The sequence below is a fragment of the Prunus avium genome, chromosome 7 (genome assembly GCF_965620075.1).
Source record: "Prunus avium chromosome 7, drPruAviu1.hap1.1, whole genome shotgun sequence".
NCBI lineage: Eukaryota > Viridiplantae > Streptophyta > Magnoliopsida > Rosales > Rosaceae > Prunus > Prunus avium.
Genome location: NC_142290.1, coordinates 21,389,642 through 21,409,644, shown reverse-complemented (window position 1 = coordinate 21,409,644; position 20,003 = coordinate 21,389,642). Strand labels below are relative to the sequence as shown.

General features: G+C 35.6%; 2 protein-coding genes across 2 annotated transcripts; both read right to left on the bottom strand.

The window, feature by feature from the left end:
* Window positions 1–7,461: 7,461 nt before the first annotated feature.
* On the bottom strand, window positions 7,462–9,802 carry LOC148293117 (protein FAR1-RELATED SEQUENCE 5-like). Its single transcript, XM_088244595.1, has 3 exons — window positions 8,624–9,802; window positions 7,689–8,143; window positions 7,462–7,609 (listed from the first exon to the last, which is right to left on the bottom strand). Exons 1-3 carry the CDS (start codon window positions 9,800–9,802, stop codon window positions 7,462–7,464), a joined length of 1,782 nt encoding a protein of 593 aa, XP_088100721.1.
* A 9,734-nt stretch (window positions 9,803–19,536) lies between these two features.
* LOC148293116 (EPIDERMAL PATTERNING FACTOR-like protein 8) lies at window positions 19,537–19,941 on the bottom strand. The gene has a single exon (XM_088243878.1). It carries the CDS (start codon window positions 19,879–19,881, stop codon window positions 19,537–19,539), a length of 345 nt encoding a protein of 114 aa, XP_088100004.1. The 5' UTR covers window positions 19,882–19,941.
* Between the last annotated feature and the right edge of the window lie 62 nt (window positions 19,942–20,003).

Here is a 20,003-nt window from a genome sequence, read left to right as displayed (position 1 = left end):
CGATTCAAATATAGATTTGTTTAGGACCCACATATTGGTAAAGGCAGTGCAGCCACTTGCAAAATTGATCACTCCATTGTTAGAAGAAGCTGGGTATGTTGGTGATTTTCCTCTGCGAAAAGGTGAGTGGCCAATTCATCGTGTAATGGATTCTGCCCAACAAGTTGGAGGGTGAGTAACTTTCTACCTAACCATTTACATATGTTATTTGCGAATGTGGAATGATTCACAGTTTATTACCTATTTTCAGCGGTGACTGCGGGATGTTTGTCATCAAATACTGTGACTTTCTGAGCTGGAATGTGGAGTTGGGGAAAATTTCAAATGAGGCCATGCATTTATTCCGTCTAAAGCTTACTGTAGACTTGTTGCAGGGATGCTACAATATATAGCTGTATGATTATGGCTGAATGTTTAACTGCCTTAGTTTTGAACTTGAGAGGTATTTCCAACCGTGTGAACACACATGCAACACTATTTTGTTTTGATTACGGTGATGTGAATATATTAGCAATTCACTCAGAACACTGAGTTGCATGTTGTTTAATTAGAAAGTTTTTTTTAAAACTTCAGAAGCCGAAGAAAATATGTACATATAATATTGTCACACAATAACCGTGATACAATATGAGAAAGGTGGATAAAAGGATGTTATGCCATATTGTCATACAATAACCGTGAAAGCACTTCCCAATATATGTGAAAACAAAATGTAGTAGTCGTTTGGGTTTTGCCCCTTACTAGTTGATCAGTTTACAAACAGAATATTGAAAGCGATTCCCCATGTATCCCAGTGGTGGGTTTGGGGTTGGTTTCGGTTTCTTTATCCTTAATTTCGGTTTCTTTGTCCTTTAATCATGAGGCTCAAGACGACAGGGTTGATTTCAACATATCTTCTTGTTGCTTTGGTTTATTTTTTTGTCCTTGCTGTTTGACTAGTTTTGTCCTCTTGGTGGTTTTTTGTCCTCTTGTTGCTTTGGTTTAACCACATATAGTATTAGCATTAACTTGGTTTTTGCCACATATAATATTAGCATTTTGAAGACGGCACATGCATAATATCATTTAGTACCCATCCCAAGTTATTATTTGTTGATAGCATAAAAACATACCCATCCCAAGTAATTATTTAGTACCTAAATTCCTCAACAGAGGAATGCTATTTAGTACCTTCTCTCGGTCGCCACTCTCTTTATTTTTTTATTTATTCTTTTCTCTCTCTGTCTCTCTTTTTCTTCTCCTTCTCACATCCGTAGCCTCGTCCTCCTCTGTTTTTTCCCTTCTTTTATCATCTGGGTAGCTCTAGTTTTTAGTTTTTAGTTTTCTTATTCATTCATTACTGGTTTTGGATTCAAATTTGCTTTTTATTTTTCGTGACCCCTCTTTGTTATGCTCATGTTCATAACCATGACAGCACTTCCCAGTCGCTTGGGTTTTATCCCTTACTGGTTGATCATTTTACAAACAGAATATTGAAACCAAAAGATTCCTATTACAATATGGAAACTTTAAAAGATATTCATATTACAAGGAAGTCAAAACAGTGATTACATTTTCATGAAATTCACAGCTAAATTCACAATGGATACAACTAACATCACTACAAACATATCTTGAATGGCTTTCAGTATTTGGATTATATCAGCAGATGTTTTCAGTTCCTTGGCATTAGGCATAGCGGTAGGCTGCTGAAGGTGAGATTCACTTGGCATGTTGGCTGTAGTCACCCATTCATATCCACTACACCTAGTAGCTCCCTACAAAATAACCGAATATAATACATTACAATTTTTAGATTGGGAAGAAAATTTTTGTGGAAACTAAACACTTACATATGAGGTGAAGCACTTTCAATATGGCTTGCCCAGATTCCTTTCGGATTTGGAAATGAACATGACCATCTCAGCACTGCAGTGTGGACACCTCTTTCGTTGAATGTTGGCTGAGGAAGTCGACATTGCATAAAATGAAATGCGTGGATGTCTTGACTATATTCATAGAACACTGAGCAAATAAAATAAAATAAAATTTATTTTTAAACATAAACAAAATGAGAATACAAAATAGGACAACGTGTGCCCTCGAAAAGGAAACTTGTCATTGGGTGATGGTGCACGTGTTCATTGACTGGTAAACATGAAAGAGAATCCGTACGTATCTCAGTGGTGGGTTTGGAGTTGGTTTCGGTTTCTTTATCCTTTAAGCGTGATACTCAAGATGACAGGTTTGAGTTGCTTTGGTATTTTTCCTGTTTCATGTTGTTTGATTGGTTTTGTCCTGTTTGTGGTTCTTTGACCTCTCTTTGGTCTTTACTTATGAATGTTCATTTGTACACACACAAAAAAAGGAAAATATCTCTTCACAAACATAATCGCAAGAGGCAAATACATTACCTTGGTTTTTGAACGCAGCATGCATAATATCATTTTAATATCAAACCCAAGTTATTGTTTGTTGATAGCACTCATCTCAAGTTATTCTTTAGTACCCTAATTCCTGACCAAAGGAATGCTATTCAGAATCCCATTACTTGGTAGACATGTGGATACACAAACGATTGTTGTCTCTCTGTCTCTCCCTTCTCTCGATTGTTGTCTCTCTTATGCTCTTTTTCATAAGTGGCCAGCTTTGGTTTTGGTTAATTTCATGTTATAATAGCTAACAATATAGTCCGTATACTTTTATTTCAATTTCCTAAATAGACGGTATTCAAATCAAGACCCTATTTCCTTTTAGTCTTAAATATTGCCATACATCTAAACTACCAACTCCTTATAATGATCCAATGAAAAAGAAATAGTTTAATGATCCTAAACCCTAAACCCTAACTCTTAACCCCAAACCCCTACAACCTAAACCCTAAACCCTAACTCTTAACCCCAAACCCCTACAACCTAAACCCTAAACCCTAACTCTTAACCCCAAACCCCTAAACCCTAAACCCTAACTCTTAACCCCAAACCTCTAAAACCTAACCCCTTTAATACCAAACCTATACCCTAACTCTTAACCCCAAACCTCTAAACCCTAACCCCTACAACCTCGGATATATACCCTAACTCTTAACCCCAAACCTCTAAACCCTAACCCCTACAACCTAAAACCTAAACCCTAACTCTTAACCCCAAACCTCTAAAACCTAAATAAATTTTGAAGTACAATTTGGGGGACAACCATAAATGTGAATTATGCAAAGCAATTGATAACATAACCACAATTGTATAAACCCTAAGCTATTGTTTGAACCATGACATAAGGACGGGATCGAAATTTGATGACAATGACGAGATTTGAAGTATGTGATCGAAGGAAATGTCGTACCAATCCCGACAAATAGAGTTTGGGCATTTTTTTAATTATGATCGATTTTTGAATAAGTTCTAAGTAAAATGAAATAATTCATTGCATAGGAAAAATACAATAACACAACAATATATACGTACTTGTCACAACAATACATACATCGTATTCCCAGTCTAATTGGTAAATAATAATTAGAAACTCTCTTTTTAAAATACTTCCCCCAAGGCATCGTAAAGTTATCAGAAACAGTGATTTAATCCCTTAGGAGTTGAAACAACATCGGGGTTGGCCCTCCACTTAACACCCAGCCGAAGTGGATATACAATATAATTAGCTTTGGTTGGAAACTACATATAATATTGAGCATTCAACATAGAGGGGAACAAAAAAAATAAATAGCAGCAAAATCGAGAAAATATTATTTGGATTTGTCTGAATGAGTGAGTTTTAAATATATATAAAATTGAGCATGGTCCAGTCGTACATAAATATCATACTAATATTTATGTTTTGTAGTTGTTGTTGTACTACAAAACCCTTACCCTGCATGCATGTGTTCTTGGTTTTGGAATAGGAACTTCTCCATTGACAACGTTGGGCAAACCTTTGCAATGTTGACGAGTTCATGAAATAATCTGCATACACCATCTATACTGTAAAGTTGTTATGATTAGTCCTTCATATAGTAGCAAGTTACAAGAATGCAGTGATGGAGGATAACGGTGCAATGGTGTAATTAAACAAAAGTTTGATCGTCAGAACAATCCGTATATATAACATACGGATATGACGCCTTTTTTCATGTGTATCCACCTCATTCAAAGGCTACCATACATACGTAGATTAGGCATAGATTGGGATATATACACCTTAAATAAATGTACCATATATCTGATTAAGATGTTGAAGGAGATTGAGTGGATGAAGTAGTTTATAATATTCGACAAATCTGAAAGAGATCCATATCCATCAGTAGTAATAGGACGTTCATTTTGGCGGGAAAAAAGTGACGACTGAGGATATTTATACCCCCTCCCACAGCAAGCAATTACTACAAAATTCCCAACACTGATAATGTCTTCTTCACCTACCAAAGTTCCCATAATACTTATAAATACTCCACCACAAAAATGTACGGAAGCATTGTCACGAAGGAAGAATGAAGCTGAAGATGATGTTCAACGTGTTGCCAAGTGCCAGCGTTTATCTTATGACATTGAGGATGCAACTGGTATCGGGCAATCTAGGTATGAGGCGTTGATGCTGGCCATCAAACGCCAACAGCTACGTCTAAATTGGCATCAAGAAACCTTGACATCGGAGAAAAAAAAAAGCGAAATTCTACCTAGGCACCGTAAAAACACTGAAAGTAAGGGTTAGGCTTGCGAAAGAGAATGGTTTTAAAAAGTTTTGTGCTTCCAATGAGGCAATACAGATGAGGGAAGCTGAAGCACGTAAAGGTTTTGATCTATTCCGCAAGTATGCAAAAAGGGTTGTGCCGGAGTATAATTGGGATGCCATTACCATGAACTAAATCCAAAATTGTAATATGTTTTGCTTTATTTTAATATCTTTGTTTTGCAATGTACAAATGGTTGGTTTGGAGTCATTATAGAGTCGTACGTGTGTCAGTGATGTCAGATCTGAATATGGTTTTAGTTGTATAATGTGTATGATAATGTTAACTACCCATGTCTAAATATATCATTGCCCCTTTCTGAATGGGGTTATTAACAGGAGGGGATGCTTCTCAGAAAGGAAAATTATAGTTGCTTTCATCTTACAAAATGAGTGACGTTTGGTAAAATTGTAATTAAGCTCACAAAATTTCAATTAATATAGGGTCAAATGGTAAAACAACACTTACACTAGACCGGGGGGACAGGAAGTGTAGTTAAAAAAAATTACTCTTATATGTTTTCATGTTTAAGTTGGGTGTCGTGTCTCCATTCGCTTTGGGTCTCTCAAAATCTTGGGAACATGAGATTTACAATATGGCTATTTATAATTGTAATCAACAAGCTTAAAAACAGAGACTTTGTGTGCAGAAAACTCTTCGTTTCCATTTTGAATATCCATGGCTAGTTCGAGTGGACATGCGACCGAGTGGGACTCTGATGGGTCCTTGGAGTATGTCCCCAAATTTCCAAAGTCTCCTCCACCACCACTTCCATTTCCAACTTCCTCAGCAAGCGAGGGGGACTCCGATGATCCCGCTGTGGAAATAAATGATATAAACAACAAATTGGCCCACAATTCCTCAATGGTCCATTATTGGACAGAAAAGTGTGTCAGAGCTGAGCGAAAGTTAGCTTATGTGACTAGGCAAGTTAACAAGGCTCATTACAGAAGAGAGAAGCACAGACTTCGAGCTCAAAGAAGAAAGTGGTTAGTTGAGGATTTGCAGATGACAGAGGAGGATGTCATGTTTGAAACCACAACCATCCACAAAGGAGGCAACATGCATCGTCAGGCCATGCATGTGGCTTTCAAAGAAGGTTTCGAAAAATTTAGACGCATCGCTGCTGATGCCCACAAAGATATTGACTGGGACGTCATAACAGTATCTGCTGCCCAAGAATTCACCTATGGCGGTGTGGACCCAACCCAACACAGCCACCAACCAAGTGGTGAATACACATCTTTAACAGCGAATGAGAATGCATGAGAGTGATCTCTTTATGAATCCTTGATTAAATGTATTCAGTCGTTTTTCTATTCAGTACTTTTCTACTAATACGAATGGGGGTATCCTGGGGTCATGCTTTTGTACTGCTGAATTTTTTGTTCATGTCTTGGAAAAGGTGTTATGTGCATTTCCAAGGGGTTGGCCTCCTAAATTTTGAACATTCACTTTCATAAAACTTCTGCAGAAAAATGTTGCATGCAAAATATTTCACCCCAACATGAACATCACCTTTTTGGAGTTTATTGAAATAAAATGGCTTGGCTTCCACGCACATAATGTCAGAAATCAATAAATCTATGATATCATTAGTGATAATGTGTTGAGAAAAAATGGCTCAATTAAAAAGATACAAAAATAAAGACTAGCGACCGGTCGCAGGTTATGAGCGACCGGTCGGTTTCAGGCAGATTGCAAAGTCTGAATTGGTTTTCAACTCTGTGCCAAAGCGACCGGTCGCAATGTATCCGCGACCGGTCGTAAGGTATCCGCGACCGGTCGCAAGGTATCCGCGACCGGTCGCCCAGAAGGTGGCATCAAAAGGGTTTTTCTACCCCTTTTTCAGTTTCTACGCGTTTTCAAGTCTTCCTTTGTGTGCTATCACTTTCTATCGACTTGGAAGGATTTTTCTTATCAATTCTGAGATATTAGAAGGTGGCAAGCAGCTGGAAAGTTGGGGAGAACACTTTGGCAAATTGATGACTTGCTTCAATGAGTGAATACTCTCTTGGTTCAAGAGATATATGGCAGCTAAATTATTGTCTAAAGTGCCTCACCGACGCTGCAACAAGAGGTGAGAAAACTAGTTGCAGAAACAAAAGAGTTGGTGGAAACAAAAAATGTCTTGTAGTCCAGTTGTCAAGATATCTTCTTGTGTTTGATAATAAATAAATAAAATTCTTCTGAGATATCTTCTAGTCTAGTTGTAAAGATGAAACTCATTTAACAATTAAAAGCTGGCTACCAAACAAATAGAGGTGGCAGCCATCACTTATTGGATGAACATAATTCGATCATGTAGGCTTTGGTGCTTCCAGCTATCATTTGGATTGCTGGCCTTGATATTTTCAGATTGTTCCATACAGAGTGAGAGTTATGAAGAGGAAAATAAAGTAGAACAAATTTATTGGGAATTTCACAAGGGGCATCAAAAGGGTTTGAGCTTCGTGAGAGAAAAGTGCGCTAAGTGAGAGTACAGTATCAAAGCACTTGTGTGTGCCATAAATCCGTTGAAACATCAATTCTGAGAGACCGATCGCAAGCATTGAGATACCGATCGTAAGCATTGAGATACCGATCAGATAAGTGTCATAAATACTTGCCGAGCATTCACAGGAAACGTAAATACGTATCACTACATACTCAAACTCAGGGTTCGCAAAAAAAAACCAATCAGACATGAACCGATTACATAAGTGTCACAAAAGCTTCCCGTACAATAAAAACCAACGCCAATAGGTATCATTAAATACTCAAACGCTGGGTCCGTGCATTAAATCAAACTCCTGCATAAATGCCTGGGTCATACTTGGCTGAGTTCCTTCACTGTTCTGCGCACTCTGATTAGGCTGCATATTCTCAGGAACTGGAGCAGCAATATCGGCGTCAGGACATGAAGAACTGCAATTCAAAATTCATACATAATTACAATCATTACAAGTAAATATATTGAAGTAATATATACGTTATATTTGCTTACAGGCTAGTAAGTCTTGGACATTTCCTTCTATTGTGATCACTCTTCCTGCACTCAGTGCACCGACGTTTATATCGTCCTGCTAGCTTCTCATGTTGTCCTTTAAATCTTTTTGGACGACCTTTTGATTTAACTCGATTAGGATCTTTTATTCTCACTTGGGCAGAACTACCTTCCTCATCTTCATTGGGTTCTTCAACATCAGCGGTTGATGAAACTAAGCTAGTAAGCTTCCCACGAATGTCGTCAAATGTTTTTTGCAGTAGGTCAACACCTTCAACAGACAACAACGCCGAATCAATCAAATCAGCTGCAACTTTGCATAATGTCGATTTCTTAACCAAAATACAACCATCAACGCTATCCTTAACTTCTTTTCCATCCTTATCAAAAACTACACCTAACTTTACACTTTTCATCCATCTTTCCAATATATACTTCTCTGGTAAATACGCAACCTGCTTCATTCGTAAAAATGATATGATATGTCGGCACGGAATACCACGAAATTCAAATCCCCGACAGCTACAACAAGCTAGATCGATATCTTTATTATGCACAAGCTCTTTTATCCGTGTAACCCCCGGTTGTACCCTCTCAATTACTTTGTACGTGCAATGAGTCTCATCTTCCTTTACAACTTCAAAGAAGCATAAAAGGCTTTCAAAGTCCTCTCGCTCAAAGATGTCAAGAATCCCTCTTGTGTAAATGCCTCCCATTTGAAGTTGCATTGGTGTGAGAAATGGAGTTGGAGGTTTTTCATTTTGATCAACATGATCAGCCAATAACTCCTTATGCCTTTGTGAAGCAAGAGCTCTTTCAAAACGTACTATAAATTCCATCAACGTGTTGTTCTTGTTAATATATTGTTTGAAAAAAGAATGACAGCTTTCGGCCCGTTGACTACTTGACATCCCAGCCGAAAACACATGTTTTACATATGATGGAACCCAATTCTCCCGCAAGGCATGAATTGCGCTCAGCCACATATGCTCTTTCAGCCCATTTTTTGTAATAACTTCATCCCATTTGGCATCAAATTCTTCTCTGCTATCTATATCCCATATGCAATTGCACAGTTCTGAAAAACACTCTCTAATGCCCACTTTCTCTATCAATTTATTCATTATATGCCATATGCAATATCTATGGAATGTTGTCGGGAAGCTTATCGCAATTGCCTTTGCAATAGCTGCATCTTGATCTGTAATGATCATTTTGGGTGCCCCATGTGGCATGACTTTCTTAAATTCCTCAAACAACCAAACAAATGCTTCTGTGGTTTCACTTGTTAGGAAAGCACAACCAAACAATATTGTTTGACGATGGTTATTAACACCTAACAAAGGCGCAAATACCATGCCATAACGGTTGGTGTTGAACGTCGTATCAAATACCACCACATCTCCAAAAATCCCATAAGCTCTTCTTGACCTTGCATCTGCCCAAAAAACATTACCCATCCTTCCTTCCGAATCTAACTTCATCTTGAAATAAAATGATTCATTTTTTTCTTGCTCTCCCAAAAAATGCTCTTTAAGAAGATCTGCATCATGGCCAGTAACCTCTGCTCGCATGTCCCTTCGGTAATTATAGACATCTTTCCTTAAAAACCCAATATTTTCTAATCCCCCTGCTAGCACCTCAACAAGGCTTACTTGTTGATGTACTGGGATGTTAACTTCGGAAAGATGTGCATTATACACCTTTGTAGAATCTGTAAGTTTACGGTGAGATCTCAACAAATGGACTTTATCGTATGCTGTCATTTCATGGTTGTGTTCCTCCTTGAACTTTACAACAGTGTACTTATTCTTTTCATATGGCTTCAAAACTGCAAGTTTAGCCATGCAACCAGTTCGAACACATCCTCGCCTTCTTTTCTTCCGACCAACCTTGCTCTCCATATGCCCTTGTTTAGAACATACAAATTCTTTCCTTACTACCTCCCCTGTGACTCTTGAAGTTTTGGTTGTATAACACCGAACGCCAAATCCTGCTTTTTTTGCATACACATTATACATTTTTAACACATCCTCAAGGGAATCAAATTCAAGTCCCACTTGTGGTTTGAACTCCACACTTGCTTCCGGAGTCACCTCCAATTCAGACTCCATTTCAGAATTCTTTCAATTTAATCCTGGATATCACATAAACATCATAATAATGTCGGCATATGCTCCCAACCAACATTCAAATATATATTAACTACATAATTATATGCATAATAAATATAAACATGCGGTTATATTTTCACGAAACACAATTATGAACTTGTCATGTATGGCAAATGAAACCTAAACACAAATTCTTGCTAGCATAGTTTATTCTTAATATGTGAAAAACATTTGTGAACCTCTGCTGTATGGCAAATGATACCTTCCAGATAGACTCTTTTTAGCATAGTTTATTCTTAATCTGTGAAAACCATTTTTCAACTTGTGATGTATTGTAAATCAATCAATTAACACAGCTTTTTGCTAACATAGTTTATTCTTAATCTGTGAAAGAGTTCTGAACTACTGATGTGTGGTATTCTTCTGAATTGATTGTACTAATCAACAATACTATAGTCTCTTCGTAATCTGTTTTTTCTGGTCAATCTTAATCAGTTCAAACACCGTGCTACCCCCCTCCCCCCCCCTTAGGAAGCCTTTCTCAGTCTTTAGTGAAACAATGAAACAACTAACATTCAAAGTAGTGTAACTATTCAACCAAAACAAAAGTTGCGTAACTAATGGCCATATACTTGGTCAAATACTCAATTTCCCAAATATAGAATATCTCTTACCTTAGAATTCGGAGCTTCCTGTAGAAATATGACAATGGAGCAACAATCTAGCTCGATTTCAACCCCAAATATTTCTGGATTCCTCAAATATCACAATGGAGCAACAACCCAGCTTGTACAAATATGGATTCCAACTCAGAGATTTTAAAACCAACAGTATAGAACCAGAGCCAAGTGCTCATTTTGTGGTCTCCAATCATCAAGTAATGAACTCAAGGAAAAAAATATTACACGGGTAGATGAAACTTGCTTGGTATGGTATGGTATGAATCACCAAACTAGACAAATGAAAAGAGAGAAATGAATTACAGAGGTAGATGAAACTTGCTTTGTAGGTATGAATGACCAAACAAGAAAAGAGAATTAGAGGGGTAGACCATAGGGAGGGAGGGAGGAGAATATCAAACCAGAAGAGGAAAAAAAAATTGTGTTCTTCAACAGAGCTTCTATTTTTGGAGAGAGTGAGGAGAGAGCATGCGCAAGAAGAAAAAAAGAAAGAGAATTACAGCGGTAGATCGTAGGGATGGAGGGAAGAGAATACCAAACCAGAAAAGAAATTGTGTTCTTCAAGAGAGTATTGTTTTTGGAGGGAGGGATATTTTTGGAGGGAGAGAGGAGAGAGCATGCGCATAACAGGGAGTGTTCCAGTGCAATATTTACAGCTAGAATTGCTTTTCAGAGAACCGTTGGATTATATCCAACGGTGTTCTCATATTAAGTCCTCATTTAGAGGTTCTTGCTAGAGCCTTGCCCTATTATTCATTGCATGTGCCCAAATCCAATTATGCAACAGCCAAGTGGGCCTAACATTCTCCAAAGCAAGAGCGCAAAAGAAAATCACCAAACTAGTCATACTGATTTGCATGTGATCAATTTTAGTTTTAAAAAAATCTTGTTTAAAAAGTTGTTTGGTTAACAATTTCAGTTTTATGTGAAACTTAGAAATTGAAAAAAAAAAAATCAGCCAAATGGTGAATTAGATATCATAGAATTAAAGTACAAGTTACAAAGAGTTTATAGTATTTTTCGCTAAAATTTTTGAAGTTAGGATTTTTTTCTTAATTTTTTATTGGAGGTCCTCAGGCTTGGATGTCCTGAGCCGAATGCAAGATTTGATGGGTCGGATCCAATTCAAGAGGTCTCAAATATCAAGTATTAGTAATTGGAGTGCAATGCATGTGTGGTGATGTAAAATTGGTGAATGAAACATGAGGACAAAAAAAATGAAAATAAAAACTAAAAAAACTTTCGAGTTATAAAAAATAAGGGTATTTAATTCTAAAAACTAAATTTCACTTTTTTGAAACAGAAAATGAAATCGTTTCCAAACATATTTTCAGTTTTTAATAAAACTGAAAATTAAATGGGTATCACCCAACACTGTATAGCTAATGAATCTGGCATTAAAAAAAATCCCAAATCCTAACCCTTCACTAATTTCACCCCTTGGCTGCAAACCCTAAACTTAATTTAATCTTGATCTTCCACTTAATTTAATTGATATCTCAACCATTTGTCTAATTAAACTCTATGTGTATTTGAAGAACATTAAACAATTGTCCTCGAATTTAAATTTTTGCGATAAAATTTATAGTAATGCTATTTGGACACTTTTTTTTTGTTTTGCAAAAGTTATGAAGGGAGAGAGGGGAAACTCACACAAGCGGGTACCGGCTTAATGCTATTTCGACACTTTTTCTTTTTATGCCAAAGTTAGGAAGGGAAAATGGGTAAACTCACACACATGCGTGTACAATGGTGGCTTGAACCCAACCATTTGGAAGCACACCAAAGGCTTTGGCCAATCCAACTAACACCTCATTGGCATCTTATTTGGACACTCTAAATATTTTGACCACATTTAGTTGACCACATTATGTGACAGCTAAGGTTTTTGTGCCATCTCAATTAAAATTGACACATGTTAATATATTTTATTCATTTTGATCTTTTAATTATGAAAAATAATTACTAACATTTTGTTTCTTTCTTATAATAATAATTTTATAAATAAATAAATAAAAAGAGTTAATTATGGTTATACTCATAGACACGGTGTCAAGTCTTCGAGAAAGGTGGAGTAACTAATGTGTATTTTTTGTTGTCTAAGACATTTTTCATAATTAATATGTATTTGTAATCTTCATGTGTTTTCTATTTTTAAATTTATTTTAGAATTAAAAAAGATAACGGGTAATTGTGTTCCATAAAAATAGGATCCATTATTTGATTTTTCTTTTAATTTAAATTTTTTAAATATGAAAAGGTGTGAATTTACCATATTATCCTCATTTAATTAATAATTTTAATTCTTAATGTTTGCATTAACCAAGGACATTTTCTGGTATTTTGAATGGTTTACCATTCTCTACCTTTTGCTTTATATATATATAGATAGATGACAAGTATTTCACCATTTTACCCTTAGAATGTTAAACAGATATAACTTTTAGCAATTAGTGAATCAAGGGTATATTTTGGATTTTTGAATGTTTTAATTCTATTTTTGTGCCTTTATATATACTAAGCCCCTTTGCGTATGTTTTTAAATTTTTAAATCTTATTTTAGAATTAAAAAAGATGATGGGTAGTTGTGTTCCATAAAACTCATTATATGATTTTGTTTATAATTTTAAAATTTTAAAAATAGGATCCATATTATCCATATTTTATTAATAATTTCAATTTTTAATGTTTGAATTAACAAAAAGCATTTTTTGATATTTTGAATGTTTCACCATTATTTACCTTTTGCTTTATATATAGATGTAGATATAGATATAGGAGAAATTTTTAAATGTTCCAGGTACACCACGTGTCTGGTGTACCATCCAATAAACATAGAACATGTGGAATTGTTATCCAACTTACTGCATTTCTTCTTATGACATGTGGTGGACTGCATTGGACATATTCCATATGTCTTCCGTCTATTGGATGGTACACCAACCACGTGGTGTACCGGGAACACTCAAAAATTACTCTAGATATAGATATAGATAAATCATCATATAAAAACACAGCTACTCTAATACTGTTTAAGAAACTTTCCTTGGGAAAATAATAAAAATGAATGTATACCAGTCCTTAGCCTTCCACCTAGAGAAATCTGCCACTTTCGCCAACGCATCTCTCCACTCTTGCACCTTCGTTTTGTCATCAGAACTAAATCTTTCTTCCAGTTGTGTAAAGGCTTTCTCAAAACACCCCGTTTGTTTTCGTACATGAGATGGATCAACATAATAGAAAATTGGTAGCACTGCTTCTCTTGCTTCCATGAATTTAAGAATGTGTAGAAGTTCATCCAAGCACCATGTTGAGGATGCATAATTTTGTGAGAGGACAATAAGCGCAAACCTTGAACCTTCAATCGCAGCAATCAGTTCTCGAGAAATAGCTTTTCCCTTCGAAATTTTAGGCTCATCCCTGAAAGTTATGATTCCTTGAGCTCTCAATGTTTCATATAAGTGGTCTATAAAGCCCTTCCGAGTGTCATCACCTCTAAAACTGAGAAAGACATCATATTTCCATTGAGGTGTTGTAGATGGAGAAGATGTAGATGTTCTTTGTGTGTACATATCGCCACTAGAATGAACTTAATTACTTAAATGTGGCAATTTCCTGAAGATTGTGATCAAATCCACTGCAAGAAATCCCAAAAGTTTTGATCATTTAACAAGTCCTTTTTTCGACTGCAGAAAATAGTAGAAACGTTAAAATTAATGTACACTTGTGTCTTGAATAATATAGAAAATCTAGAATAATGGAGAATGAGAAAACTGACTTACCAAAGGTTGTGAATCCAAAATATCATGATATCAAAGTATGCTTTAGTATAAAATAATCAAAGTGATGTAATATAATAAACTAACCGACTAAGCTATGTAGGTTAGAACTCTCCTATATATAGGCATAGTCGACGTTGAGTAGGAGCAAGGTGAGCAACAGATCAGGGTCTCACTTTGATGGGGGCCCCACAATTAATATTAATACAAATTTAGTTATATACTCAATCTTAGACATAGTCTTATAAAGAAACACTATACCATTTAAAAATTATAAACACACCCAAAAACAATCCAAAAATCGACATCTCTATATTTTTTAATTTAATTAATAAGATGAAATACCTTTATTACCCTTTTTAACATAAAATTGGAATTCTAATCCATTCATCTGGAGTTGAAGCCAGAGCATAGCTCATTTCACGAGCTCCAATCTCTCTCATCTTCATCTTCAACCCTAATTTTCAGTTTTTGTTCTTCCATTTCTTGTTTTGAAATCATCTTTCTATTTGGACTTTTCAGATTGTGCAAATGTCTATGTCAGAGCCAACAATGGAGAGGAGACATAGACATCTCCATTGTCGAGTCGGTGTCGTTGTGCAGATGTCTATGTCTCCTCTTCATTGTAGTTGTTTGGTTTGGGCTTAGGATTTTTTATCTTTTGCTTCAATTATGTGTTTCTCTTCGGATTTTAGTTGATTTGAGGAATGTATTTTAAGCTTTGATGATCTATTTATCTTTTGTTACTATTTAAGTTGTGGATCTCATTTTTGTTTAATAATGTATTAGGTTAATCATTTTATTAGTCATTGAACTTAGACCCGATTTGCATTTGAGCACCTCAATTTTCAAAATGGTTCACGTAGTCCTTTAACTACACTTTCGTTAGGACAAATGGTCCTGCCGTCAATTTTGTTAACTTTTTCAGTTAAATGCAGGGGCAAAATGGTATTTTTATATTAAAACCAAAAAAATGAATAAAAAATCATATCTTTAAAATAACAATAAAAGAAAATCAAATAAAAAACCAACCAAAAAAATTAGGGGGGAGTAGAAATCGGGATAGAGGGGGGAGAGAGAGAGAGTTTAATTTTAATTTTTTAGTTTTTGAGTTTTTTATTCATATTTTAATCAATTTTGATACAAAAATACCATTTTGCCCCTGCATTTAACAGAAAAGTTAACAAAATTAAAGGCAAGACCATTTGTCCTAACGAAACTGAAGTTGAAGGACCACGAGAACCATTTTGGAAATTAAGGTACTCAAATGCAAATTGGGCCTAAGTTCAAGGACTAATAAAACGATTAACCCTAATGTATTTCTATGACAGAGTATTAACAAGATAGTTATATGACAGTGTATTAACAATGTACTTATATGATATAGCAGTATTAACAAGATAGTTCTATGACATAGTATTAACAATGTACTTCTATAACAAAGTATTAACAATGTAGTTCTGTGAAGAGCCCCTACTTGGTTTTCGTGAAATTTTTTTAATAAATTGTTTGGGTTTTTAAAAAAACTCTAGGCTGGGCTTGTTTTGGGTTTATTTGTGAGTTTTTTGTGTTTGGTTTTTTTAAAGTTAATCAGTGGTAATCATGTAATTTATAGGAACTTCAACACCCACTTCTTATGTAGTAAATGGATTTTGAGTGTGTTTCTAAAGTGCATTCCATGTAGGCCTTTTAAAAAAAAATAATTCAACCCCTATTTTAGGTATAATATTAATTTACATTTAAGATACTGGGGTCGCCTATAGCCTAATAATAATATTAGTTTAATAAAATTAATATTGACTTTTTACTTTTGAGACTGACTTACAAAAGGAAAAGTGGGCCCCATATAATAATATTAGTCTAATAGTAATGTTAGTTTTCCTATTCCTATTTAATATTGGTTTTCTTATTCCTATTTAATTTTTTAAATAATTTTTATTTAATGATAATTAGTAATTTAATAATCACATAATTTTGATTATAGAGTTTTACCTTTTTTTATAATTTTTTGTTGAAAACTTTATTTTAGGAGGCCCTCTTGTTGTTTTGGCATAGGGCCCCTAAAATTTCAGACCTGTTGTTGTATATAGGCTTGTTGACTTGATAAATATGTAAGCTGAAAACTACCAGCTGTCCTATATCCCATCTTCCTCTTCTGAGCTTCTGGTTGTGCTGCCACCCTTCAGGATGGCTTCTCTGCCACCTCTCTTGTGGCTTTTACTTTCCTTTTATGTCGTTTATTTTGGTGTGTTTTTTCTATTTTGTTTGTCTTACTGTTGGCCCAGATCTCCTCAATCTCTTCTCTCCCACTACTCTATAGCCATTTCACCTATCTCTCCCTCTTCTCCTCTCATCCACGCACCCCCCTTCAGCCCATTTCTCTTTTCCTCCCTCGAACTCTTTAACCCTAAACCCCTTCCTTTTTCCGAGGATTTTCTTGGTTGTCTCTTGGTTTGTTGCCGATGTTCATCTCCTACAACTCATCCTCAGATATGAGCTTTTGCTCTGGAGGAGTGGGCTTTGTAGTTTAATGGTCAATTTAGACCAATCCATAGATCGTTTGAGCTTGATGCATGGTGGTGGCTTGCTTCCCCAAATCCACGCTCTTCAGATCTTCTTTGTCGGTTCTCATGAACCTTCCTCTATTGGCGATGACGTTAGATTAGGTGGCAAAGGCGGCAGCTGCTTGGTTCTTGGGTATGATTTTGTTTTATTGTTCTGTTTGTTGTATTGGGCTTGTTAAGTGTTTTCTTTTGTTGTGTGCGGCTACTTCAAAGTAAGTTCATGTTGCTTCATATAGGAACAAAAATTAAAATCCCAATCTTTTTTTATTTGGGTAAAAGTCTACTTCCTATTTAATAAATGAGATTTTTTGAAACTTTATTTGATGGGCTGCTTTTTTTTTTTTATTTATTAATATATTGATGGACATTAGATTTCACTTTTAAAAAACCAAAGTTATTATTAAGTTGAAAAAGTTAATAGAAAACCCTGACGCGTGGGTCTAGAAATGTTCGCAACTTTCGATCACGTGGTGATTATTATAGAGTGCTGTTATTTCCACCCCCTTGTCCTATTTTCCCACCCACCATGTTAATTTGAAAAAAAAAAAAAAATCTTATCTTTCCACCCACCATTATTCCTAAAACATCCTTAAATTATTAAAATAAACTAATAATAAAATAACATTTTAAAAAAATAAAAAACAAAAACAAAAGCCTTCTCTCCCCCCTTCCCGCCACAACCCCACCCCCTCATCAACACTACACTAGCCACCAGCCCCTCCCCCACCTCTTCACACTCCTCCACCATGGCTTGAGCAAAATTCTCAAAAATACTTAGTTATTTGTGCAGAGCTTCTTCAACCTCTGTGCGAAATTGGGGTTGAGGGTCGGAATTGCAAGACGAAGCCACAATTAATACCAAAAAAAAAAAAAAAGCGAATTCACCTATAGTCTTATATCAATCTGTCAGAGACAAATAACCCAAATAAGAAAACACTAATTCACCACGAATTTAGAAGAAAAAAAAAACAAAAACAAAAATCTAGAAAGAAAAAATAGTAAAGAAGCAGAGGAAGAGGCTTTAATCTCATACACCAAGTGAGCTTTTTTAAAAGAGAAACAATTGTATTAGAAGGGTGGATAAAGCATCCACAACACTTGATTTATTTATTTTTATTTTTTTAAAGTAACCACAACCAACAAAAAATTAGACCACAAGAAAGAATCGAAAAATAAGAACAGAGGAAACGAGGAACACAGATTCATTTCACGGTTGCCACCAAATCCAACATAATGAAAAAATGTTGTTTTATTTTTATTGTAGTTTATTGTTTTATTTGAAATGCTTTAAAAAAGTTTTTTCCTTAGGCCTTTAAAAGTCATTTTACAAAGGGATAAATTTATTTTAAAATTTTGAAAATAAGGTGGGTGGGAAAATAGGACAAGTGAGTGGAAATAGCATCACTCTTATTATATATACTTAATTTGGAAAGAGAAACACATTTTTTCTTCATTGTGAGGGGGCCACAAGCAAAATTATCATATATACTTCCTAAAATCTGTAGGAATAAAGGACAAAACATCAAATATTGTCAAACTTTTGGGAGGGCCAGGCCCCTTCAGGCCTTCAAATACCTCCGCCAGTGGGGATGACAATTAAGAATGTTTATAAAACAAAACCCTAACAATCTAGGCATTGCAGGAGAGATGAAAAATGGCTCACTTGACATGCAGGTATGTAAAAATAGGGCCACAGAGATTACCTGGTTTTACGTAGCAGAGATTAGACCAGTCGAAGGATGACTTCTGAGAAAACTAGGTTGAACAACCCCTAGCTATCTACCTTATCCCCCGATTCAATGAGGCTCCTAATTTTTCAGAGGTTTTTTAATGCTTTTTCTGTGCTCCTAATTGTCTGTTTTCTTAGTGGGAAAGTGGCTAGGACCATATATATATTGGATTCCTTTCAATCATGAAAAAAAAAAAAATTCTCATTTACTCAATGTTGCGTTTTTGGTCCAAGTCCAGGTCTATGACAATTACTTTTGTTGCTTTGTCAAAATATTCACACCTAGCGTGTATTTTGGGGAATTCTTTCTCCAATCTTTCTCAAACAATTGTATATAACCAAAATCAGTGAATTTTTTAACAATAAAAAAAATGGTGATTTGTTTTAAGTCTTGGTGACGGAATCATTTACTTATTAATTGATTACGAATACACAGAGAGACAAATCAGAAGAAAAAAGAAAAATATGCTACACGCTTTTCGACTAACCAACCCAATAACATATCAGAGACTGCTTAGTTGCACAAGAAAAGTCTGTAGCATATTTTGTCTTTTTTCTTCTTCTCGTTATTTGTCAAATACTTCTTATTAGTACTAACCAACCAAAACAACAGGACTTTTATAGTAACCTTCACTTCACGAAGAAGGTGAAGAATGAAGGGCCGGGCCCCGGGGAAACGTTCTCATGCAAGACAGGGCCCTCGCAGATAATGGGTTGATAGAATTATCTATTGCATTAGCCATCCACCGAAAGTGTAAATTAATATTAGTAAGAAACTTTATTAAGTCCAGCTAGCTATTACAAAATATAGGAACATAGAACCAAGGGATTCGTAGTTCAAGTTATTAAGAGCAAATAGATATTTTTTTACCCAAGGTCCTGTGTTCGAATCTCTCTTTTCCTAATATTACTTGTATAAAAAAAAAAAAAAAATCAATACAAAACATAACCATCCTTGTTAGGCTAAGCTAAAACAAAATATTCAAGGTTCGAACAACTTGTTCCTACATTTGCATTTCCATGAGAGGAGATAATAGCCCTCATCTCCCTGATTTGTATTTGTTGCCTTGAGATTATTATTCTTATCAGGTGGAGAAACAACCTGAGTGGGCGTGCAAGGTATGCAACCCACGCACCTGTTAACACACCCAGGAGGCTTTGAACCCAAGACCATCTTCATCTGCTTTTCTAATCGCTGATGATCTCCATCTCTTACCGCCATTGAATTAGCTTCTGAAACGGAGGGAAAGAGTGTGAGAGAAAAGATGATCACAATGACAGTAATCGTTAGCCCGTTCGGATATTTTCTTGAAGAAGAAGCCATCATGTGTCTTGTTTTGGAGTTGAAAAGAATGGAACAAGAGATGAGAAGCTACACTATGGCGTCCAGGATGATGGGCCAATAGAACAGGTTGATATTTCATCAAACAATGTGCCCTATATATATAC